Raw genomic sequence first — 26677 nt, forward strand, 5'->3', positions numbered from 1 at the left:
GATCCTGCCTATCCTCAGCAGGAGCTATACATTAGACAAGTACAGCGCTGAATGACTTATCTCTAAGTTGAGCAATAAGAAATTGCTGAGAAATTACTCCTTATGATGATTTTCCACTCAATTTTCTCAATTCAAGTTTGCCAAGTAGTCACCTAATTAAAAAAAACCCAAAAAACAAAAAACCAAACACTTAACATTTCAAATAGTTCAGTCAAAGCCTGGACCAGGACACGAATGTGAATTTTGTTTAAAATAATCGCTGGATGCTTTGATATGCCAAAGGAAGCTGTGAGCAGCAGCACCCATTAAGATGACCTTGTCCATCAGCGAGGTCCCAGCAGCCCCGGCACTGGACAGACATTTTCCCCCTGCCAGGAGCTCGCTGGGATAATCTTCTTTACCTAACACAGGATAAACAGGATATTACTGGGGTGGTTTTATGGTTTGTGGTTTTATCCTTTAGTTGGTTATCCCCGCTTTAGAGACAGGGACAGCCAAGACTCTGGTTTTAACTCACGCTGAAGTTCCTCGGTCCGGTTCGTATGCAAACTGGGAAGAGGCCAGTGGTTCCCAGTGCCCGGAGGCGCGCGCTGCAGATCCCCACGAGCATCACTGACGGAGCAGTGCCCAGGGCTGCCGCCGGTGCACAGCTTCAGAGACAGCACAGGGAAGCGCTGGGGAGCACACGGAGCTGTTTCCACCCGAAGTCACGTCATTCTTCTGTGTACACAGTGCTTTTCAGAAGATGCTTCAGTGCAGAGAAGAGGCGGATCAAGCATTTAACACGACCGTCTTTCCTAATATCTAGTACGACGCCGTGACTCGGTACCTTAGCGTTTGAGAAAGGCACCACAAATTCAGCCAAAGCGGTCAGAACTGTTGTTAATCATCAGCGTGACAGATTGCCTGTCTCCTCCAACACCTGTACTGGAAAATGCTGGAGATGTGAAAACTCGAAGTAAAAAACCAAACCAGGCACTTGACACTTGCTGCACTGCAGAGCTGCATCCTCCACGAGCAGCTGCCTCGCTTCCCTTCGCTTTTAAATGCTGATGCCTGTTCCGTCTCATAAACACACGTGAAAGAAATACACACGCATGCGCACCAGGCACCTAGAGCTGGAGAAGTCCAGGCAAAACTCTAGATCAGAAAATGATCGCTAACATAACACAGCTCCTCGTGTTGCAGTTGGAACTGTCACTAGTTACCTCCATTCCCATTCACAGAGCATCTCCATCCCAGACCGATCCCCTCGAGTCACTGTCCCTCCTGCATTGCAGTTATTTAACAGCCCAGTACCCACCACATGCACAAACCAGTTTAGAGCAAACTGGAACACAATTCAGGCAACTGAGCCTTTGGCTTCCTATTAAAAGCTAACAATAAAAACTAATCAGATTCTGCTTTTCCTATGTCTTTGGCAGCACTGGATCTGCTCAGATCCTCATCAAACACAATTTAGAGACCTAGCAACTGGTAGCGACTCAGCCTGCTCTGCAGGGCTGTTGTGCCGTGCAGTCTCTTAGCCCTGTCAGGCTGTTTTTCTACACTAGAAATACAGAATGAGAAAGGTGTGCTGCTTGGCCAGAGCAGGGCAAGGGCGACTGCGGCTGAGAAGGAAACATCACAGAGAAACGGGAGAGCAGGATCTGGCAGACTTAAAGCACAGAGGGGAACCCCAGAGAAAGCTTTCAGCCCAGAGAAGACACATGTCCCAATGGCTAATCACTCTCCAGGTCCTCAGATCCCCAGGGTTCCACCTGCAGAACAGCAGACCCGGCCCAACAACCGCGCACAGCCGCAGCACCGGGGGCGGCGGCACAGCCCTCCCGCGCTGACGGCAGCGAGAGAACTAAACCACTCTGTTGTTTGACTTGAAAACATTCTATTTAATTTATACAAATAACTACTAAATAGAAAAAGTAGATTAAAACAAAATAGTTATTTTTCTGGCAGAGTTTAAATGCATATTATATAGCTTAGAAGAAATAAAATGCATTTTCCCCACAGCATTCATGACCTAAAATTCTAGTTAATTCCTCCACTGCTTTCCTTTTCTAGATCAGTAAGATAGTAGACACAATGTCATGTGGGTAATGGCTATATATATGTTCCGTATTTGAACTGAAAATATGTTACAGACCACACACCTACAAATGTGAAGCACTTAAAATGTGACTATCGAGTTGTAATATGATAATACAGAAAACAATTTATGTTTCAGGTTATACTGTGTTACAAAAACATCTGTGTAAGAAATCATGAAAGAGGCCACATAAAAATAAGCTTTAACTTTATGCACTTATTTTACAGTTTAAAAAACTGGCAAGTGCACTAGTAATAAATAATTTGCAAGTTTTGTATAAACGAGAAATTCCTAATGTTCAGCATTATTGTAAACATCAGTACACATGTAAAATGCAGCTAAAATCTGACAGTTACATTTTCAGTTTACCAAATTCATTTCCTATTAATCAGGCATAGATCAATGTAGTGTACAGCCAATCTTATTTTTGGCAAGTCATGTCATTAAAATTAACAGTGACAGTGCAAGTAAGGAATGCAAAGAATTCCTAGTGCAATAAAGAAGAGAAGCACAGGCAATATTGCTGATTAAAATTTACCACTTCCATGTGTTCACCCTGGGAGTGATTAGGAGAATTTAAAAAAAAAAAAAAAAAAAGAAAAAAAAAGAAAAAAAAAAAAAGAACGAAAAAAGAAAAAAGCCATTCAAAGCCATTATTTAATGCCCTGATCTTGTCTTAGGATTTCTCTGTCTTCCTTCAGGCCACTACCTTCGCAACAGTCCATCCACGTGAGTCCTTAGAGCTTGACCGTCTGTGAAATGCCCGCTGTGGTCACCGAGCAGAGTCCATGCGGTGCCGCTGTCCCCAGAGCGACGGCTCGGTGACAAGGTGGTGACCAGGCGGTGACAACGTGTGCCGGGGCCGCGCCGGGAGCAGGCGTGTGAGCGGCCGGCCAGACCGCGGCCGGCCCAGCGCCTTCCCGCAGGAGAGCACCAGGGGGTCAACAGTCCGCTTTCAGTTTATCTAAGGAATTGTCAATTTTGGTCAAAGTCTTTTTGATTCGCAGGGCTGTTAGTCTCGCTGATGGGTTTTGATACCAGCATTCTTTCATCAACTTGGCAAGAGATGTTAATGTCTGGGAAAAGAATAAAAACCAAAACACACACGTAAGTCCACAAATCACAAGCCAAGGAAGCACTAGATTGGGTTAAGCACTAAGACAACAAGGTTTTATTGCTATATTAATACTCAATTTTCAGAGTCTACAGAGAGTTTACTGTTATCTATCAAATATACGTGTTAAAAAAAACCCCAAATTTGATAACCTGGTTAAAGCAAGAGCAGCTTTAAAACAGTCACTGTTCAATGGTGCTGCTGAAAGGCTGATCTGTGAAGAACTCAGACTTGGCAGTCACAAATCTGCTCATTGTGTTTTCTCCCTGCTCACAGATACACCAATGTGCTTCTGAAACCTGCACAGGTAATGCCCTTACAGGCAGCACCGAGATCGTTTCAATTTCCAGTGATAACTGGGAAGAACGTTCAAAAGCAGAAAGGTCAGCAGGCATCGCCTGCAAACCAGTCGCCGGCGCAGCCACTTACGGGGTCGGAGAACCATCTGTTGGGAATGTTTGGCCTCTGCTGATCCACACAGACCACCTTCCTCATGTCTTCAAAACTGGGATCGTTGGGAACCAAGTCATAGAACGGTGGTTTATAGTCCTCCACAATACCTAGTGAGACACAAATGAGAGGCGGTATTCAATGGCTGTGTCAGTGAAAGAGCATTTCTGCACACAAAGACAACAGATGACTGAGCTAAGCAGCTCAAAAATCTTTCAAAAGTTAACACCACAGTGTCAAGCAGCCATTGAACAACAGAAGAGCACTTACTATCATAGGAACACCTTTTTCTACCCAAAATGCTAATTAATCGGCTCATATTACAATTCTATAAAGTAAGAACTATATCCATTTTGCAGATGCTCGAGCTAAAATGACAAGAAATAAATTCACTTGCCAAAAAGCCTTCTTTTAGAAAGCAGGGAGGTTTACTGACTACACAAAACAGGGATTTCTACTAGCAAATGCAAAAAAATTGAGGTCTGCGTTGTGCTTTTCAATATGTTTACCACACACTTTGCGTGGTTTTATGATTCCTGGAAGAGTCCAGTAAGCATGTCAGCATCGACACATCCTCACGCTAGTGCTTCGAGTAATTTTATTTCTGATTATTAAGACAGTAAAACACCCAGGGTAATTGGCACCACATGCCACCACAAAGCCAAACACCTGAGAGTTGCGGCTCCAGTGTCTGAACGCATCAGCCAGGATTCTGTGTTGAAAATATGAGTTGATGCGTGTGCTCTCACAACTGTCACCCAGCTCACACAAACCCAGCAGGCTCCAAAGCCTTTTGCTGCTCCCTAAGGCACATGTGCAGCACTGCTGGTTCGCCAGGGCACTGAGCTCACAAGTGATCCAGCTTTCTTAGGAAGCCAGTTTAAAAACTGGTGTTCAAAGACAGGCACTTGGGTCAGCAGCTTGCAAAAACACCGAGCCAATGAGGCCTTTATGTCCAGTAGAAACACGGGCAGAACAATCTCAAAACCGCTTTTTAGCAGCCTGACAACTGTGCCACAGCCAGACATACACAAAATCCAGGAGAATTTCTGTTGCTTTGGATATATTGAAACAGAGAAGAGATTCTCAAGCTTTGCTACAGTGGCTGGGATTTCGTTTTCTTGTTCTATTGGGGAGGAAGATCAAAATCCCACAGATCTTCTGTAAAAATCTGTAAATCCCTCTCTGTGACGACTACCGCAAAAGGGAAACGGTCTTCAGGAAACGACAGCTCCTTAGGAAACAGCAGGACAGCGTGGAGCTCTGGCCACCCAGCTGGCAGACGGCAGGGTTTGCCGACGGCACTGCGGGACGGACGCACAGGACAGACTGCGTTCCGTGCTGCGCAAGGACACGCCACCCGCCCTCCTCCTTCGAGCGATTCAGCATTGCATACACCAACCAGCACCTGCGGGGCCCACTCCTCCTGCTTCCTCCCAGAACACAGAATAAAGCTTACTGTGAGAACTCAAGAAAACAAAAAACCTCCCCATTGTCTACACTCCCCTGTCAGATAAAGCAGAGGCTTTACACTCCAGCGCAGAGCTTCAGCGCTACAGCACATGGCTCTGAAAACGGTTCCAGGGTCCTTAGGGTATTACAGATGAACTTTATCACAAAAAGAGTTTGTCTCTGATTTACTATTTTCATATGGTCTTTCCAAAGCATCGGGTGTATAAGAGGCTATTCCAGCTGAGAGGCACGGCAATAAGTGCAAAGTGCTCTGGGTCTGGCCTTTACTCCAGCAGAGCCCGGGTGCCCAGGCAGCCGTCCCGGCGCCCGCCAGCCCGTGTGCTGCCACCCCCGGCACGCTGCCCCGGCCACGGCCCTCAGCACGCCTGGAGCTCGCTGCCCTCTGGAGTTTACAGTATATTGTAGCTTTTCCCGGGGGGCTGCTGGCTTTCTGCCGCTCGAATCCACTAAAGCGCACACACGCAGCAGCGTTTTCTTCACCTTTACTCCTCGTTACTCAACGTCAGCTTGTCCTGCGCGTGCGGGAACCTGGCTGCCAGAGCAAAGCGGGATCCGCACAGTGACCGGCACAGCCTGGCAGAGGTAACAGTGACCACACACCGCGGTGGCTCAGGGCAGCAACCAGCCTTCAGCTCCGGTCTTGCTGTTAATATTGAACAACATCCCAACGCTGGGAACGACTGTGAAGATTCACAAGGAACAGAACCGTGAGTGCCAGGCGCCAGGTGAGCCACAACACGAGGCGCCGTGCGCTGGGAAGGGAGCGCGCCCCGAAGCACTGAACCAACACTCTACCAGGAACTAGCATTGGTCTGTTTAAAGAGAGTAGAACTCTGATTTGGGGGCTTAACCTGCATTTTCAAGTACAGAGAGAAATGCTGAGTGGCTCCTGCTACAGCACAGAGACCATACACAAGCACTCTTGGTTATGGAGAAGGCATTTCCAAGCACATATTCCTCCTTACACTAAGCCACAACAGGAGAGTACTGAGAATTGCTGTGTCACCTTGAGAATCATTAGATAAGTTTAAAAAAAAAAATTTAAAATGTAAAGTAAACATTAAAATAATAATTAAAAAAAAAAAATCAAATTTTAAAAACTATCAGACTTATTATTGGTCAGAATACAGCTTCAGAGTCTCCATGAACTGAAGTACTAAAGCAGGCTAGCTCCCTGGAACAGACTCTGTATTTCCGCCCAGTAAGAGGTGACAAGTGTCCCTCGGCAGGGGACAGCAGCAAATGTGCCAGCACACACAGCTGACAATGCATGCAGCTCACACCAGTGTCCTACCCCGACCTCAGCAGCTCACTCCCAGTGCCAAAGTCTTGCTGCAAATCACACAGGGTGACCCCAGCGACCACCTGATGGAGCAATGATGTCCACACAGCTAAGCACCCGGCGGTGAGAGAAAAACGCTTATTCCATTTCAAACCAGCGCAAGGAAACGTAATTACTTATGGCAACAGCCAGAAATACAGAGCGACTGGAAATAAGCACTGTGGAATAAGCATCACTGTTTTCTTAAGCTTAAGATGTTATGGCCCATCTCATGACATACCTGCGTTACTGTTCACCGTGCTTCCCCGGTGGCGCTGAGCTCAGCCCCAGTCAAACCACTGCAGCGTCCTCCCATCACCTGGCAGCTCTGCAGCCCACACTGAGTTTCACGGCACTTGCTGCAGCTGCTGGCACTATCTGAGCTCCCGAGTTTAAATGTAGCTCAGGTAAGTTGTCTGTGAACTGCAGTTACTGCATTAATACATGTATATCTAAACTTCAGCATGGGAATATTTAAATAATACATACCATTTAATGAAGTTTTTATTGCAAGAGGTACCTAGGTAAGACTGTGTGTATTTTTATATATGCTATGTACAGCATAGAATCATAGAACCATTTTGGTTGGAAAAGACCCATAAGATCATTGAGTCCAACCATAACCCCCCCCTGGCACTACCCCATGTCCCTGAGAACCTTATGTCCGTCTGTCCAACCCCTCCAGGGATGGTGACTCCAGCACTGCCCTGGGCAGCCTGTTCCAATGCCCCACAGCCCTTGGGGGAAGAAATTGTTCCCCAGATCCAGCCTCAACCTCCCCTGGCGCAACTTGAGGCCATTTCCTCTGGTGCTGGCGCTTGTTCCTGGGGAGCAGAGCCCGACGCAGTTCAGAGATCAGAAGGTCTCCCCTCAGCTCCTGTTCTCCAGCTGAACCCCCAGCTCCCTCAGCCGCTCCCGTCACACTTGTGCTCCAGCCCCTCACCAGCTCCGTTCCCTTCTCTCAACTCGCTCCAGCACCTCGAGGCCTTTCTTGGTGTGAGGGGCCCAGAACTGCTCCCAGGATTCGAGGAAGGCCGACTGCCTCCTCCTCCTCCCTTCCGCTTGCAGCATCACCTCTGGCACAGGGAATTCATCAGCCCCCAGCAAGCCCATCGCACTATGGCAATGGGTAAGCTACTGTGCTCCGAGATTGCTGAGACACAAAGTGCAGAATATAAAACTGTGCTTTTCAGTGTTTTCACATTCTCAAGGCATTCACACCGAATGCAACCCAGAGGCATCCAAATATGGGGAAATGCAATGAGCAAGTCTTCGTAATTGCCCACATTCATTTGCCAATAAACAGAGTACATCATAAAAAAAAAACCAAACCACACCACCGTGTGCTCACAAGACTTTCCTCCTTTCTCTAATTAACCACATAGACCTTCACCTGACATCATCATGCTCTGTGATTCAGCTGACATATGTTCTTGTATCAGAACAATACCTGTTCCCGATGCTGCACACATCTCCAGGTAACTCCTCTGACAGAAAAAGTTTAGAGACTTTATTATCTGACTATTTGGTATGAATTATTTCTCATCAGGATTTAGGATGTAGCAGGGAACCCTGTCTCTTCTGTACCTGAACAGAAATGACAACAATATTCAGCCACGGCACCCAACATACCAACAACTTCAACACGGGCAGCAGTGTCAGGAAACAAAATACTTCAGAGGCCTGGTACTTCACTGGGCACGCTGTGCGTTTTGGTGGCAGATGCTTTGCCGTGAATTACCATTCGCTGAACCCCTTCTACAAACAAGTAGAGGAGTCCCCAACACTTACCGTTGCTAACCATGCGCCTGGCTACCTCCCAGAGGACCAGCCCAAAGGCCCAGATGTCGACCCTCTTGTAGGAGTCGAAGCAGTCAGCCTGGATGCTCTCGTCCAGCACCTCCGGGGCCATGTAGCGCTTGGTGCCCACGCGGGGGTTGTTCCCCACGTCCAGCTGGTTGGTGCTTTGGGAGTGCATTACTGCCAGGCCTGCGGGACACAAAAACAGCGCTCGTAAGGCCCCTTTACAACTACAGCAGCATATGTTTAAAATTACATGTGAGCAGCGACACTCAGACAGTTGCTTAAAAAGAAGGAGCTGAGAGTGCAACTGTCCAAAGACCAACCAGGTCAGCTCCAAACGAGCCGTCAAAAACAGCCCCTGTGGCCTAGACCGAGACCAATTATCTCCTCAGGGATTACCATTAAGTATGTTATTGCACTGTTGCAAAACGTTGTCATTAAGTGTTTTGCGGCCACTGGATGTCACCAGCGCTCTGGGCACGTATACACGGAAGGCCAAGCATCTGTTACTTAGAAGAAAACAATTTTACACAGCATTCAAATTTATTTATAGAGCTTTTGGGTAGGTGGATATATCCGAACCGTGGGGAAGAGAGAAGAAAAACACTGCATGACGGATATACACAAGTTAAAAAAATAAAGCTGGAATATAAAAAACACCATATTTGCAGTAGCTTGAAAAATAAACATCCTCAAGCTGATCTAAAATGAGTCAGTCAAAACCACTCTACCTGGTTTCTACTAATTACTAAACATTTAAGCAAAGAACATTATGTGAGGGGCTAAATTACTGTAAATTTGGAAACACAGAGTACTCATTTTGCCACGGTAAACAGAGAGCACTGCAAATTGAACAGCAACAAGTGCATGACACAACTAAGCAATCGAAAAGATGACACAAACTCTCCCTAATTTCCTCAACAACTCTTGTAAGAACAACATATACTATTTACATTTAGCATGAGTTCTTTAGATTAAACTTTAAAAGGTTTTTAACTCGGTCCCACAAAAAAAATAACCTATCAGCAGATCATTAATTCTTTTTCTTTCCAAAAAGCAGCCTGTACTTCACTGTAACAAAAATTTGGAAAACACTTTCCTACAATTCAAATGCACTTCCAAGTAATTTCAAGATGCTAAGAAAATGCTTCTGGCACCTCCAGAAAGATACCGTCTACTAACCCCGCGATTGCTAAGAAGATTGTTTGGAAAGCCTGCTCTCCCGATAAAAATATTTTTGTCATATCCATGTATACACACATGGAGGACGCATATTTATAAAAACACTTAACATTTATGTATTTTTTATATTTATATTCATTTATATTATACAATATATATGGATTATAACATTAAAAAAACCCTGACTTATTTTGGGGTGCCTCCATGACACTTGCCCCATTTCCTGGCAAACTCTGAAGACTTCAAGACTTTGGAGAATGCTCTGATAAAAATGGTAATACTCTATCCAACTTGGGCAAACCAGACTCAATAAATTGACAGGCCAAAGGTTGAAGGCTGAGGGATGCAAGTCACCATCCCGCACGCTACAAACTGAGAAGTGTTGCAATAAGGTCAGGGGCCAGCAGTGTTGTAACCGGGCTCTTGCCACGGGGGCATCTGTGCAGATTTTGCGCTGCTTTGGGCTCTTCTCGCCAGGAGACCTGGGTGCACATTGACCTTCAGGGTGTGTAAGTGCCCGCCAGAGAAACTCTTACAGGAACATACCAATTCTTAAAAAAAATGGTTTTTTAAAAAAGAAAAATCTTGACAGGAATACAAATTGATGAAACACATCAGTTTTCAAGACACCAAAAAATCCTCTCTAGTATACTGGTGTAGCTGGCCAGAAACAAAAATTGAGCAAAAATGGGTTTTCAGCATTCTTTGCACCTTCCTTACAAATAGCAGTGCTTGTTTCAAACAGACATTCACTACTCTGTATGGACAGGGAAGGAAGGAGTAAGTGGAGGGTTGAGCTTTTTCTTCTTTGCCGATAAGCATTATTCTGCTGTTCTATGAAGCTACTCAACTGAGACCTATTACCATGTGTGTGAATTGTGTTAGAAGGGCAGAACTCTTCCTCAGTGCTGACAGACTGAAGTGAGACTGACATCTTTGGGCTTTATCACGCCGTTTCTGCTCAGCTAGAAGGCCCTTGCAGCAGCGGTTTGGGAAGCGCAGCCCCAGTGCGCGGGTTGCTGCTCCAGGCAGGAGTTCCCAGCGCCTGCGGGAGGACGAGCGGCCAGTTCGCAAAGCTCGAGGGACGGGACGCGTGGCGGCAAACACAGCCCCGGCTGCTGGCAGGACAGGTGGGCACCAGACACACAAAGCCAGGTTATTCCGCTGGTTTTAGAGCTGGCACCTAATCTTAACGGGTACATCGCAAGCCCAGAACCCAGTGTGATCGACAGAAGCCCAGTCCAGCTTAGCTCTGAGCAGCTGTAGCGCACCTTTCCATCTGCTCACACCAGTCTCTTAAGTGCCATCTTTCTTGTGCGGTGCATGTGTTTAAATATAGGAGGAGACCAGAGGAGGAAAAGAAAGACAAAGCTCTACAGAAAAAAAGGACATGAATGTATCTGGCAGAAGGAACAAACTCTTTGGTAACTCTCCTTTACAGATAAGGAACGAATGGAAAACATGTCAGATACACACCCGAAGATTTCGTGTTTAAAAAATAGCTAATTTATCACCATAAGAACTAACTGGGAAATGTTTATTGCTGTACTCTTAGAAAATCTCTCCCATATCTGAAGTCTCTCGATAAATAATGTAGTAGATTTCACTTTATTAGTGTGATGTCAATCAATGTCAGCATGTGCTGCCTCCTCCTCAGTGTGAGCCAATCTCTGAAGTTTTGTATTTTCAACTTACTGTACCACCTTTTACTTACTATTCCCTCTGCAAATTTAGAGAGGCCTGGGTGTGTGGCTTTCATGTTTGCCCTGTATCTCCGGTCCCTCAGGCAAAACGGATAGGAACTATGCAGTGGAATCATTATGGAAAAAATCCCATCTCCCAATACACTTTTAATCTAGCTAATGACCCCCCAATACAATTGTTCTGCCCGCTATCTCCTCCCTTGTCTTCAAAGAAAAAAAAAACAGTGTCAGACATAGCCCGGAGGTGTGAATGAGCCATGATGCTGCAGCTGTTTCTCAGCATCCTGCCAGCTCAAAGTCTAAAACCCATGGGTCACAGAGAACCCAGCTCTGGGCACACAGCAGTGGGCTCGAGCTGGACAGACAGACAGAGCCTGGGACAGCGAGCACACAGTTCTGTATGTGGAAGACGTTGATTAGTTCAGAGATGGGCTGAAGCCCAACAGCAGCTGTCTGCTGGGATCCACGAACAGGATTTAACGCCAAACACCCAAGAGGTGCCCGCAGTGTCGGTGTCAGGGCTGCTCCTGGTCGCAGTGACATTCCCGAGGTCTAAGTGCCACCTAGTGGCTGTTGTAAACCAGCCCGCTGCACCACACCAGAGTAGGGCTATTTTAAGTTACTTAAGACTTTTCTCTACAGTTGCAGTTATCCAGTGGATTTGATTTCCACAGGAATGTGCTGGGTCTATCAGCACTGAGATGAACTCACCCAGATCCGCTATGCAGCACTGCCCGTTTTTCTTCACGAGGATGTTTTTGCTCTTCAAGTCCCGATGAGAAATGGCAGGCTTCCCCTGGGTGCCAAAGATCTCAATGTGCAAATGTGCGAGGCCGCTGGCTATGGAGAGGACGATGCGCAGGCAGCTGACCGTGTCCAGTGTGGTGAGCTGCAGATAGTCGTACAGAGAGCCCATCTCGTGGTAGTGGGTGATCAACCACAGCTGCGTGCTGGAGTTCCTGGAAGTCATATCGGACGCGATGAAACCTGAGAGAGGGGAAGAGAAAAGGAGGAACAACAAAATGAAATGACAGAGCTCCTTCAAGACTCGCCCAAGAAAAGAATCAATACTACTTAGGCGCTGCTTACAATTTAAAACTGTTTAATTAAAACTTTTCCACAATTGTACTGCACTGAAAACCAACTACAGGTATTACCATGTTGAAAAAAGAGCTGACATATTCTAGAACTCGTCTGTTCACAAGAATGTATTTATGTATTTTGTCAGCCACACCAAGCACAAGTACTTGTTAGGACCACATCCTTAAAAAAAAAAAAAAAAAAAAAAAAGTTGTTTTGCTTTGTTTTATTTCTTTTTGAAGACCCTTGGGGTGGGGAAGTTTCCAGCCAACCGAAGACCAGCAGGTCACAGCACATCTGCTGCTGTCCACTCCAGAGGATTCCACTGGAGAGAAGCGATACCTTGAACAGACAAGTCCTACGGAATCACATCCACTTTTAAGAACAATGAGCAGCCAGTGCAGGCTGCTGAGAAAAGGGTTAAACACGTTTCACATTCATGTCACACCCCGATAAATGGACACTGTGTGCTGTGCCAGCTTCACCTTGACATCCAAGGTAAGTCTGTTTGGAGCGCTTCAACAATCGACCCTGGCATGTCACAAGCTTGTTGTCCCCCCGGGGACCATCACACCCTTCTGACCACGTACGGACTGAAAAAAGCACAAGCACATCTCAGCACAGCAACGACTGATCTCCGGCTGCCCAAGGGCTGAGGAGGGTGGTTGATGAGCTCTGCACCGCTGCAGGCTCCCAGCACCACATCTCCCGGGCCGCCAGGATGAGGAATTCTCTGCTTTAAATACCAGACAGTTCAGCTGGCGTGCTGCTGACTTCCACGGTGACGGAAGGCACAGCCCCTTCACGCATCACAGCTGTATTTCACTGTGATTTTCTACAAAGGAACCGAGCAAAACTTCTCTCTGGAACTCAAGAACTGCTTTAAAAAATGTGGTGTCTCTGTGAACCCAAACTACAGGAGCAGTTCCCTTCTGTCACCTCTGAGTTTACTGTGCCTCAGCACACTGTTGACCTCAACAGCTTTAGCTAGGAAGCAACAAAAGTTTTATTCCCCAGTTAGAGGAACAAATCACGTTTATTAAAAGCCCACATATGACATTTGTCAGGAAGAACATCCACTGCTTCCTCTCTTGAACTCAGATTTCTGCACAATGGGATACTTTTGTAATCTCTGATATTGTTTAATACTGCATCTAAAAAAATTCTATAAAATAGCCAACAAATTTGACAGTTATCAAGAAAGACTAAACACAGACAGAGGAACATGGGAAACGTGTAATATAATTTCAGCCAAGTTACTTGCTCTCTTGGGAAGGAAAGTTCAATAATTCGCATTTCAGAAGGCCACCAAATTCTTTTTGTAGTAACAAAGGAACTGCTTCAGGAAACATTAGACAAACGTCTAGCAGGGTGAGCTATAGAGCCAAGGAATATTCTCTGACAGGAAACAAGAATAAGGAGCCCAAGTAAAACTGATGGAAGACAGACAGATTGCGGGCGAGGTAATGTCGACACATGGAAAACACTCTCCTGCTTTGACTGTAGAAGTGGCACATGAATGAAAGGTCATGTCTGCCAGGAATCAAAAGGGCTGCTTACACTTCGGCCATGGCTCACAACACAAAAAAGCCATTTTCTAAGCTCTCAGAACCGAGCACATAGGGTACAAGGGACGCAGAAGATTCAAAATCATCATACTTTCATATTTACAGGGAAATGGGATACATCATAAAGGGGCAAATCTAGCTGAAGTTTAAACACCAAAGGAGCTTAGTTGGAGCCTGAGCAGAACAGTTAAACAAAGAAAATAATGGATTCACACTGCAGTTTATTCAGGCACAAGGAAAACTATTCAAATATTTACATCTCATTATAATCTCCTCCCCATTTTTTCTCCCTTTACTTCTCCCAGGTAAACTGAAGTTATATAAACCCAGACCCACTCAAACCTCCCCACCTGACACTCTGCACAACGCTCCTTGCCATTAGGCTGCCCTGCAACACGAGCTGCAAGGCTCGATTCTTGGTCTGCAGGTCTGTGGCGCCTCCTTCTTCCCTGCACACTGCACCGCCGACAAGCCGTTCACCTCGCTGACCTGGCTGACTGCTTCTCCCTAGAACACTTCTACAGGAAGACAACGATTCATGGTTTTTTCGACACTTTCTCCAGCTGAGACTCAGACTTCAGTACCTCCTGCAAGTCTCCTCCTTAAAATTTCCCTTATTTACCGCGAACACAAAAGCTTAATCCCAAAGACTGCAGGATACCTGGCAAACCTGCAGTGTTTGCAAGGGAACTGTTCAGTGAACTCACCTTTATGCAAGCTACATGAGGAAACATGAATACAGTTGCTCTGCTTACCTAAAATATTTTCATGCCGCAGCAATACAGTATTGTACAGTTCGGTTTCCCTGAACCAGGATTTTTCATCCCTAGAAGAGAAGATCTTCACAGCAACATTTTCTCCTTGCCACTGACCCCTCCAGACTTCTCCATATCGGCCCTTTCCTGGTGGGGGAAAGAACACAGTACAAGTTGTCAGCTAACAATCTGCACAGGGCAGGAGGACAGGAGTAGCTCATAGGATGGAAACTCGGCAGCTCTGGCCCAAATATCCCCCAGACGTCGTCTGATCACCCCTGCGTACACTTGTCACCACTTCACAGTCACACAGGGCTCCACTGGCCCCTGATTTCTCCCGTTTGTTCCAGCTGCAGTTCAGAGAGGGTGGACGTCTCTTCGCACCTCGGCACAACACGCAGTTTGGCACCGGACAGGTGTGGTTACGCAGCCCCCTGCAATGACAGCACTTCTGCAGCTGCAGCAGCGCGGGCAGCGCACTGCAGGGGCCCTGCACACTGAGCCTGGGGATCCACCAAGCAGGAGCACTGCAACGGTACAGAATGCTGGGGATACAACCCTTATATCTCTAGGACATCATCAGCCTTTGCAAAAACAATCAGCTCAGCCAGGCGCACAAAATGCAGAATGACAATTAAAAACACAAATAAACAAAAACGCCCATGCGCATCATATTCTACGGTTTCTGATAAAGAGAAATTGCAGAGCCTCAGAGGATGTACACTTGGATTTAAAGTGAGTGTGAACATTTGTGCTACTCAGTAGACATGATAAGCCAAAAGCAAAGAACACTGGTAAAATGTGCACCCAGATCCTGCAGATTCACAGATTCATCTGCTTTAGTCTAGGGCTTGGTTTAACACCCTGATGAGTTAAAACCTCCAGTGACTTGCAGGAAGGTGTTAACTTCATCTGAGTTCAAGTCACTGAAGAAGCACCATAAAACATATTTAAACCAGTTTTGTGGTTGTTTTTTTTTTTTCCTCCCAATAGACAGAACGGCATCTTGGCTCAATGTCTCTGCCTCAGGGTCTCTCTGACCCAAATGCTTCCTAAAATTACTAAATTCAAATCTAACACTATTCAAGTAATACATAAATATACCAAAGAAAAAATTAAGCCATACTTAAGATTAACACTGAAGGCCTACAAAAAAGCCTTAAGACCCAGAAGAGTTTTAGGGAAGAATTACTAGAGAGATTCTCTCTTTCAGGGGGAAGAGCAGCAAGAGCACACCACTGCTGCACAGTGCCAATGCAACGGTGCGGAGCAAGTAAGCTGCAAAACGTTCGTGTTACCAATCCAATGGCACAAAATCACTCTTCTTTTAAACGCCACTTGGATGCTTCAGCTCCATATCTCAAATCTGCATTATTCTTTTCTAATTCTAAAGCTTTCTAATTGAACAAATGATTGCATCACAGTTTGACAGTGTCAGACTGCAAACTCAGCTTGCTTTTCTAAAAAAAAAAAATAGTTTATTTTGCTTCCAAAGTACTCAAACAAGCCTAGTTTGTATTTTCTAACATCACCTTACTGAACAAAGCTTTAATTTTTTGATCATAAAGCACAGATGATATTTGCCTTTTTCTTCTGCATAGATCTGAAAGGAATTTTTTCACTTCACTTTCCAAAACCAAATATGTTCCATACACCAAAGCCTGAAAAGTTCCACATATGATATAAGCAACAAAGGAAAACCAGTTGATTAGCATGGGAGATAAGAGCTTCCTCTCTGCGTTTGGCACTAGATATGAACAAGATTTCCACTGACCTACACACTCCACAAGCGTGATCTGGCGAGCCACTGTTCTTTGCACCAGGAACGGGAGTCCTGAGCCGCTGCCCGACGTGCAGGAATGGTCCAACAAGTCCTGTTCAAAAGGAAAAGCGCAAGTTTACAACCCATGAGAAACTGCTGCTCCCCGTTCAAATACACCAAGGTACACGACTTCACCGGGCAGGGGAAGTTCAAGCTCCCTGGGATCTCAACGGCCCTGCTGATGCCCGAACTATTCCAGTTTGGTACAGTTAATTAAAACTGAAACTAGTTTTAAAATAAACAAGGTGATACGAGTATTACCTGTATCACCTACACTAGATATGTCACTGATACTCCAGAAAATTTTCCATAACAAGTCCTTCTTAAAAGCTTTTTATCAGTTTCTGGTATTTTTAGTGCCTGGAAGCCAGGCTTTAAACTGTAAGCTTATTAAAAAAAAAAAAAAAAAAGATGAGTGAGATTCTAATTGAATGTTAAAATCTTATTAGCCTTTTAAAATGCTAATAGCCAGCTACTGTTCTGGCTGGGTATTCTGAATTAGTTAAAGTATTAACAACTGCATTAGTGCACAATTCTTTCTGCACAAAGGAAAATAAGATTAAAAAAACATAAGCATAATCAACTTTCTAATATTTTTAGCAAACTGCACTACTGGGCTTTAACCAGATCTGATGAAATCCCATTTTTCCTAACGATTTTTTAAACAAGTACTCAAGAAAAAGATAATCTAAGAATGACAGGAGGCTGCTATTTAACTTTTTAATGCAAACTGAGAGCTCATTTTCCTTCCTGCTTGTATCAGAGGGAGAAAAAAAAAATAAAAAAGCTTATCTTCAGCAACTATTAAAACAAGATTTGCAGAGGCCACAGCTCTTTACATTCCCTGTTAGGAAGCCTAGGGTTTTAAGCATTTGCTACACCATAGAGACTAATCCTAAATGTAAAGTAATCTAATGGGTAACAAAGCCAGTCATTTAAAACACACAATGGAGAAGAAACATTTGGAATTTAAAAAAGGCTTACTGTTTAGATGAACATTTAGAAACACAGAACTACCAATTTTTTGTCCATCAGCAGCACTCAGATGCACCGGAGGCACCACAGCCATCCTGCTCAGAGGGGCTGAGGACAAACCAGCTCCTCCAGACCCAGCCTTGCACTTAGCAACTTCTCCAGTTTCTTTTAAAAAGAAGATTGATTTATTCTTCCCAAGTTTTATCACCGCTTCCAAGTAACATTAAATGACTGGAAGTGCAAAAGGTTTGCAAACGGAATGGCAATGGTCTTGCACTGATAAGAGGTGAGAGCTGGTAACAGCTGCAAGTCAGGCTTGGAGACAGAACCAGCTGCACACACGCCTGGTTTATGGTCACCAGACCAAAACTGGCTGTTTTAAAACACTAACACAGAATCAAGCCCCGTGAGCTAATTAAAGAGAGACAAAATCATTACAAAAAGATTCGCAGGTGTAGTTTGTCTCAATCTCTGCAGCACAGCAGGGCAGTGGCAGAAAGCCGCTGCAGTTGGCAGCACGGCTGCTCCTCACCACCTGCACGTCTCACACACCTTCTTTCTCAGAAACACCCGCAGAGCAGCGCTCAGCCTACAGGCCAGGAGCTGTGGACACTTTCCGGTGGCTTTTTTGGCCATAGTCAAACTGCTTGCCTAGTTGGTGGTAACCAACACTTTCTAAGGAAGATAGCAAAGGTTATTCCTCATTTAAAGAAATACCCATTTCAGTTTCTCTCTCCTACAGACAGAAATACAGTTCAAAACACAGAAAGAAAATACCCAGTTGGTGTTAGTAGCATATTATTAAAAATATCTGTGTTTTGGACCATTTTTTTAGCCAGTTTTCAACCGTGCAGTGAAGATACATTATGGTGGGAAAGCACCAAAATAGAAAATGTTTTCCAGCCTCTTCATGTTAAGGAGATTTTATCTCAGAAATGCAAGCAGAAGAAAACTTCTCCTGTTTGTACTGATTTCAGAAACAAACACTCGAGCTGCCTCTGAAGCCTTACTTGCTCAGTTTCGATAACGCACAGGAAAGCTGCTGGGAACACTTATTTTCTGGCCTCAAGTGAAAGGGTAAGATAAACAAGTCTTCAAAAAGGAAACACTGCCCCGTGTCATTTTATTTTCCAGAGAACACATGAACAAGAATGTATTTTAAAAACCGAATTCTGAGTAAGCGGTTCTTGTTTCTTAAAATTCCTACTGCACTTCTGTCAACAAAATGTCACTAATTTCTTAGAGCCCTTCTACTGAGAACATGGGAGTCAGGTTTGGAGTTTTTAACAATTAAAAATATCAGTATTTTCTTCTTCCACTAGCATCTCATCTTTTCCAGCCTTTCATATATCAAATACGCAGTTCACTTTTGCACCTTTCCTATCACTTCAGGCTACCCAAGAATGAGGCAAACTCCGTTCCGCTGTTCAGACGTCACTTCTAGGAACAGCCACAGTTTGGTGGCAGTTTATGGCAGTTCTCCAGGTCAGAGGAGCTATACTTGCAAATCTATCTTTTGGTTAAAATCCATTTAAACAATGGCTTTAGCACAGGGATGTCATCACAGAAGTGCTGACACTAGGCAGCATCCCCTGGCGGCCAGAGGTCCCCCTGTGGACGTGGCCGTGTCTGGAGGGTACGAGCGCTGGGAAGGGCAGAAAGCTCACCCAGACTCCACCACATGCAGGTACTTACTGCCAACGTGCTGTCTCCAACGTTTGATGCAATGAGCCCCTCGATTGTGCCGTATTCTGCATCTCTCGAATTCAGCCTCTCCATGTGGTTCTTCTGTATTCTCCGGATGATCAGCACAGCTACTGCAGAAAACACTATCAGCACCGTCACAGGTGCCAGTATGACGATGATCAGTGTTTCCACACTGTAACCTGCAGCTTCTCCTTGAAAGTTTTGGCCTTGAAGATGGGGGAAAAGAAAAAAAAAAAAGAGAGAGGAAAAAAAAAACCCTGTGAATTCCAAATTTGCAAAAACCAGAAGCACTGACAGCAACACTTAACTTGGCAGCCACCTGGTCTGAAAGAGAGGCCACACAGAGCCAGCCGTGTGCCCTCAGACCCAGCGCCAGCCGTGACGGTGCGCTCAGCAGCACTGAGCCAGCCCTGGCCCTGCCCTGCGGCACCATCGTGCACCCAGCACCACGGGACATCCAGCCTGTGACGTGGGCCTGTGCCGGAGGGCCCGGGGTGGGAATGCAGCAGAAAGGGCCATCCCGTGCTGATTCAACCCTCGCTTCCCCAGCGCTGAGGCCAGCTCGTCCCATCACACCAGATGAAAGCCCAACCTTTTTACTTTCTCGACGCTCACCACTTAGTGGTTAAGCTCTCACCTTTAGAAGAAGGCAGCTGCGCAGTGATGTTCATGTTGCACAGGTACCCTTGGCAGCACTCCACAGCCTGGTCTGGGGACGGAGGGGTTTTGCACGTCATTTTCCCTTGTTCGTAGACTTGGAAGCAGCCTTTCTGGTAAACCTTAGCACCATCATTAATGCTCAGGGAAGCAAAACACTGCTGGCCTTGGCAACGGTCTCCATTCCCACAGGACATGCCTTCACACACACACTCGTAGTGGACCATACTGAGCTTCAGTTCGTCATCTGTAAAGGGGGAGAGTTAAGGAGAAAACACCATTGTATGCTTAATATCTTCAGAGAGATAAAGAAATCATCAGATAACAGAATCTTCTGCTTAACAGAATAAATATTACTTGTAGCTAGTGCTGAAGAACCATCAAGTAGGAGCTAATGACACTAATTTAGCCGTTTCAGCTAGACAAAGATATGAGCTTGAACCATCAAAGAAATACCAGCCATACCTGCGCACTCCAAGTCATCAAGTTTTGAGAGTTCAGTGACATTCTACATCGCATCTGCACACACTGCTGCGGGCATACAACACGGGAGGGTCGTCTACATAGGGACCCTCGGCAGAGGAAAAATCCTAACAGTGTACATTTAAAACAGATTTACTAAACCACTTTATACTTCCATACGGAAATAGTTATTCTCCAGCATTCCAGAAACGATTTTAACTACATCAAATCAAGGCCATTTAAATTTGCAGTGGACACAGCCACACAGGATTTAGCAAGTTTAACAAGCTTGTTTGAAAAGTTAATCTGTACTGCCTTTGCCAGGCAGACAAGCCTTTGAGGAGAAGCAGCATGCACTATCGGCAGGTACAACACCTCTTTCCAAGCACAGATTGGAACTCAGCTTTCGCTTTCCAACTCAGCTTTGGCTGAGTAAGAGGAAGAACTTTTAAGAGAATGTAGAGAGTAGGAAACTGAACTTCTAAGTACCCTCAGCAAAGAGATGCCCAGCAGGGAACAGCCGCTCTGCTGGCACAGAGCCGCTTTCGGAATGGACGTGCCATGAAACACAGGGCGCTGGGTCACGCCAGTCTCTGTGGGAGAAGACACAGCTCCACGAGCTAACGGAGAACACGGCAAGTTCCTCAGTCTCCTGGAAACTCCAGGTGGCCGTGGTGGTGCCAGCCAGGGGCAGCCAGAGCTGGCTGAGCACAGGGGCAGAGCTGCCCAGGACAGCACAGGTCACTGCTCTCCGTCACACACCTCCCGTGCACACACGTGCATGTTTATGGCAACTTAACTCATATCTACGTTGTCTTTTTCAGTTCTAACACACAAGAAAAATGTCCAGCCACAAATACAGCGGATGCTCCTAAAATAGCAGCTGAGCATACCATGTGTTGGACTTCTTCAAGCCTATCATTAGAGCCTGCCCACTGGGAACGTAACTCTGTTTTCTGCTTTGTCTTCCTTCCCTCCTCCCAGAATGAGCAAATACACAAATATAATTTTCCATTTTTGAACCACTAACAAAGTAAATTAGAGAAAGAATCCTGGAATCAGATAGCATCTGTCACATTGAGTTCAAGTACCCGTATACACAAAACCAGTCATACACATACCAAGTAATAACTTCACAGAATCACAGAACTTTGCTAATTTTGTGAAACTTTTTTAAAAGGAAGAAAGAAAAAAATACGCCAAACATTCCTATAACGAAAGCTCCGGTTCTTCTCGTCCCACAACAGCAGCAGTTAAGACACAACTGGCACTGTAACACACAGGCCCTTCATCTGGGTTGGTCAGGCTGGAGCGGCAGAAGGCCCTCGAAGCCAGGGACCACAAGGGACTTGTCCCGAGCCACGGTCACAACCGGCCCAAAGAGCCCAGATTCGCCCCATTGGTGGGGACAGCCCTGGAGCAGCGAGGGGTTCCCCACCTCCCAGCGAGACACTGCTGTCATTGCTGAGAAGCGCTGGCCGGTGAGGACAGAGCCCAGCAGGTCTGCGGGTCACAGCAATGCCATCGAAACAGCTGCAGGACAACTCACCCGCCACCCGGGAGCCCTACCAAGTCCACAAGGAAAATTCATCTGGTTCACAGCCTGGTCAAGCCTAATGTTTCCCTCTTCTCTTGACCCAAGGGCCCTTCAAGCCTGAGCAAACCTCAAGCAAGCCTGAGGTTCAGGAGGAAATCACCTCTGCTCCTGTGGCAGCTCTTGGTGCAGCTCTGCAACCCCAGCAGGGGCCAGGCAGGGACTGCCCGGCACAGGGGAGGTCACCAGCCCGCAGAGCAAACCTGACAGCGCCCATGAGCAACAAACCGGGTCACTGCACCCCCAAACACACCGGGACACTGCGAGGCACTGCACCCCCAAACACACAGGGGCACTGCACCCCCAAACACACCGGGACACTGCGAGGCACTGCACCCCCAAACACACCGGGGCACTGCACCCCCAAACACACCGGGGCACTGCAGCCCCAAACACACCGGGGCACTGCGAGGCACTGCACCCCCAAACACACAGGGGCACTGCAGCCCCAAACACACCGGGACACTGCGAGGCACTGCACCCCCAAACACACAGGGGCACTGCAGCCCCAAACACACCGGGGCACTGCAGCCCCAAACACACTGGGGCACTGCGAGGCACTGCACCCCCAAACACGCCTGTCTGTGGGAAAGCTCGCTCTGGTCCGAGGGCTGGGTGAACAGTCTGACATGACACAGGCTGTGGATCCATGTAACAGAGCCTCAAAACAGAGTAACACTGACCACATCCATGTGAACTGCTGCAGATCTTGATGTGTGCACAGACCAATACAGATCAATTACCCGCTGTAAAAACATTTCTGGTGAAGAACTCCTGGGTTGGAAACTGAGACACTCTCCTTCCTGACTGTTACTATTCCTTATATCCAAACTGCTCCTTTCACTACTTAGTTGTTTTTCCAACTCCATGGTATTTTACCATGTCCCCTCATTAATGCTCCCACAATGCCTCGCTCACTTAAAAAATAGGTTGAGCTTTACAAAACCAGGGAGGCTTTTAAGGCTGCAGAACCAGCCGAAGTGCTGGCCGTGTCCTCCCGCTCCTGCCTGCGGGCCCAGCTGAGCAGAGCCACAGTCAGCAGCCCCAAGCAGAGCGCGGGTGACACTGCCGCGACCGCAGGTGACACTGCCGCGACCGCAGAGCGCGGGTGACACTGCCGCGACCGCAGAGCGTGGGGTGACCACGCGCAAGTGGACACAGGCCTGTGCCCCCCGAGCAGCTGTGCACACCACCAGCTGTCAGGGGCTGCATATTCCAGCCGTGTTTCCCCGAAGCGAAAGCAGGCGCACGCCGAAGCCCCAGCAGGGCAGAGCTGGGCTGGGCGATGTGTCTCCACGGCTCTCAGGAGCAGCTGTGCCAGGTCTGCAGGACAGATGTCAGCAGCGAGGGCCACCAGCCGCTGCCACCCAGAGGTGACGGCTGCAGCACAGCAGCTCCCCAGACTCCCCGGCGTGGAACACCATCAGGACAGCTACCTGTGCAGCACTGGGCAACACGCCGGCCAGCAGCCAAGATTGAAATTACTGCCATTACCAAACACTGTCACTGCACGTCTTTTTGTCTCATAATACAGAGTCTCATTGCTGCACTTCTGGCCCATGTATATTGTGCATGCATGAAAAAAAAAATCTGACCTGCCACACAAAGATACAGGGATTTGCATTAAATTTCTCATTAACTAGTTTATTAGCTCATTATTAGAAAAGTGTCAAAAGTGAAGCTCCTTTATTTTGTTTGCTTATTCACTTTGTGAAAGTAACAACTAGGAGTGCTGACTGTAAATGTCTGGGTATTCCAACAGGACAGGGACGCAGCCGCCCCGCGTTCGAGCGCAGGGGAAGGTGCAGTGTCAGCCCTCTGGTGACAGGGGACACGTCACCCTGCACGGTGAGCGCGCCCGACACCGGACCAGGAACAGGGCTAAGGAGACAAAGACAGGTTATTCGCTGCTATGGGGAGTTTATTTCACACAATCCCTTACCAATCTAGACAGTTTCATTTCATATTTTATAAACAATTCCCAGACTATAAACATTGCTAACTGTTTGGGAAAATACCAAACAGCAACTCTCCGAGGACAAATACACTACTTGTTTCTGGTAGCACATCTTAATTTTGAGGTGATCTCTTCAGCAAATACTGAAGTAATTTTTAAAAGCATAAAGTAAAATCATACACCATAAGGGTCTCAATTTTCTTTCTAAACACAGTGTATCTAATTCTACTACACGTACCTTTTAAAGAAGGGCGTTAACAATATCCAGCATCCCGTCTCAGCAACACATCGCCACCGCGCACCCTCCAGAGTCACACAACACCTGGAGCTGGAGGGGACCCACACGGGTCATCAGGTCCAACTCCCTGCTCCTCGCAGGACTCCACTCCACCTTGCAGATAAAGACTAGCACATCTTACTACACAGATAAATACACACCTAGCACACGCACGCAAGGGCGTGCTCAGAGCGATAACCCCCCGGCACCACGGGGCCTCTCAGGTTGTGGCTGGAACAAGAGCCAACTGGCCAGTGGACAGAGGTAAACGAACTAGTCCTTTGCTCACCGAGACATGGCTTTGTAACTTTGCAAGTTGAAGAGGAACGGTGCCACCTGATGGATTCCTCTTTGCGGAGGAGCGAGCAGAGCCCGGCCCCGCGGCTGCCGGCACCGGAGGGCATGGGCAGCACTCACGGCACCCTGTGCCGGCAGCTCCGGACACCACACACAGGCACTAAAAAGGACTAAACCTCCCGCCCTTAGCAGAGCCTTGACATTACCTAGCAAGTGCTCTGATTTAGCCAGGCTTTAGCTTCTTGGGAAACGAAGAAAAGCCTCCTTCCCCACTTTACACGGCTAATAAAGAAGGGACACAGAAGTCAGTGCTGCAATAAACCTCTAGAATAAAAGGATTTCCTGGACACTGAGGTAGGGAAGAGACATATTTCTGCACTTAGATTTCTACACAGTGCTTGATTTTTTCGGGTTGGGTTGTGGGGTTGCTTTCTCTCTCCTTTTTTTTCTTTTTTTTGAGTAATATTTAATCTCATCATCTGAAGCCTACTGGCAACGCAAAAATGGTCAGTCTACCCCTGAACGCTACCCAAAGATATGCCCAGACATTTTTCACTCATCAAAAATCCCAAAAGCCAGGCCCAAGCAGAGAGTTCTTTAAAAGGTCAGGTGAAACACCCAAGGTGTGCAGGGTGGCTCTGGAAGGGCAGGCACCGCTGCTCTACAGGGGACACTCCGCAGGTTCTGCACATCGCGCGAGAGGAACCAACCACAGCTTCACACCTCGACACGCACCTCGCCCACGTGTTCCTCTGCTCCACCTACTGCTCTTCAGTTAAGGATGTGAAAGGCAGGTGCTTTAACTACAAGATTTTTAATATAAGAAGCTCTGAAAGCTGAAAAAAAAAGTTTTAGAGAAGCAGATAGCTGCACTTCAAGAGTGATAAGAAGGTACAGTGTGATAACTGCTACCAAGCCTTATTTCAAGATAATATTGTATCAATAACATTAGCAGCTTAATGTATTTCCACAAACACTCATCCAATGTTTCTCCCTTTTTTGCCTCAATTTCCTATTCACAGACATGACTAAAGTCAAGAACTAGACCTCCATATGTTTTTAATATTCACTTTCCACCATCCATTCTAACATTCCACTTAATATACTCTGCCTTTTATCATTTGCATCAACATTTGAAAATAAATGCATTTCAGCAGAGTATTCAGAAAGAGATTTCACAGGTTAAATGCAAAAAAGAGCAGATAAGCCATAATGAACACTAGATATACCTCTCAAGTCACTTAAAATTTAAAACTGAAAAAAACAAGTTACTCACAGAAAACCTTTATTCATCATTTTTAAAAGGCTGGTTGCTAAGTAGCAAGTACGAATCTTTCAGGTCTTCTCCCAAAACATCCAGAAGGCCTTCAGATGAACCACTCCTGCCTCTCCATGGCAGTGAAAATCCCCTTCTCCTGTTCTGAGGCAAATCTTAAACACACTGCATGTCATAAAACCTTTATGTGCACACAGCTGCATAAAGGATTTATGAAAAAGTCACTTTCCATATTCAAAGGTCTTACTGGAGCAATCATGGAAAAATATCAACCACCATACTACATACTCTGAAGAGCCTTCCCTGGGAAAAAACTTGGCTTTTAAGAATGCAACACAACTGCACCTCAGCCCATGGGCGAGAAAGACCAACCCATGACACGGCTCAATGATTTGCCCTTCAAATAAGGTTTCCCACTTTCCTCCCCAGGCCCTGCAAGACCCACGCCAATCACACGTGCTATGAATTTTATACATAGATGGGCTACGAATCTTCTTTGCGCACATTGCAACGGACAGCAGGAGCCGTCGGTGCCGGTGCGGCGCTGGGTCCGGCTCCTCCGGCAGCACCGCGCACACTCACCTTGCCAGCTTGGGGACAGCAGCGCCAGCAGCAGCAGCACCGGGAGAACCATCGCTCCATGCACCACGGCAGAGCTGCAGGGAGAGGAGACACGTAAGAGCCAGGGACCCTTGCACCGTCGTCTTTAACTGGAACCACCCAACACCCGCGGTCAGCAACCTCTTTCATCAGTTCCTTTACAACAAGCAGAACCACCAAGGTTGATTGGTCTGCTTTTTACTGTGGCTTGTTTCCCAAGCCATGTCCTTCATTTATAACATTCCTAATTTACTGCAATTTCTTAAATCTCTTTTTTTTTTCATAGTCACAGAAACATCACGTGCAACTACAGTGCATGTATAGGAGCATGCTAGCAGGAAAACACGAACCCTTTCAGTACCGAGCGGGCATGTAAAATACAATATACGTTCTTTCAACCAGCTACTAGAAAGTTAAATTGTGAACGGAAACAAAGGTTTGCAAAACTGTGTATTATTTGGACTTTGAGGGGAAATGGAAAAGATCTCAGCCACAATACCTAAATACTATATTTAACC

General features: G+C 46.4%; 1 protein-coding gene across 4 annotated transcripts in view; it reads right to left on the minus strand.

Annotated features, from left to right (window-relative positions):
- Positions 1-2660: 2660 nt before the first annotated feature.
- The window catches only part of ACVR1 (activin A receptor type 1), a 52590-nt gene continuing 28573 nt past the window's right edge, over positions 2661-26677 (minus strand). For 3 of the 4 annotated variants that reach the window (XM_065637605.1, XM_065637607.1, XM_065637604.1), the window contains 9 exons: positions 26142-26215; positions 19677-19943; positions 19028-19245; positions 16310-16409; positions 14536-14682; positions 11844-12119; positions 8236-8433; positions 3630-3760; positions 2661-3162 (listed from right to left, as the gene is read on the minus strand). In XM_065637605.1, the coding sequence (XP_065493677.1) occupies positions 3028-3162; positions 3630-3760; positions 8236-8433; positions 11844-12119; positions 14536-14682; positions 16310-16409; positions 19028-19245; positions 19677-19943; positions 26142-26215 (1546 nt within the window). In that variant the 3' untranslated portion in view covers positions 2661-3027. The remainder of the gene's footprint in view (positions 3163-3629; positions 3761-8235; positions 8434-11843; positions 12120-14535; positions 14683-16309; positions 16410-19027; positions 19246-19676; positions 19944-26141; positions 26216-26677) is intronic. The other variant, XM_065637606.1, reaches the window with a different exon arrangement.

Source organism: Caloenas nicobarica, chromosome 6, assembly GCF_036013445.1.
Source record: "Caloenas nicobarica isolate bCalNic1 chromosome 6, bCalNic1.hap1, whole genome shotgun sequence".
NCBI lineage: Eukaryota > Metazoa > Chordata > Aves > Columbiformes > Columbidae > Caloenas > Caloenas nicobarica.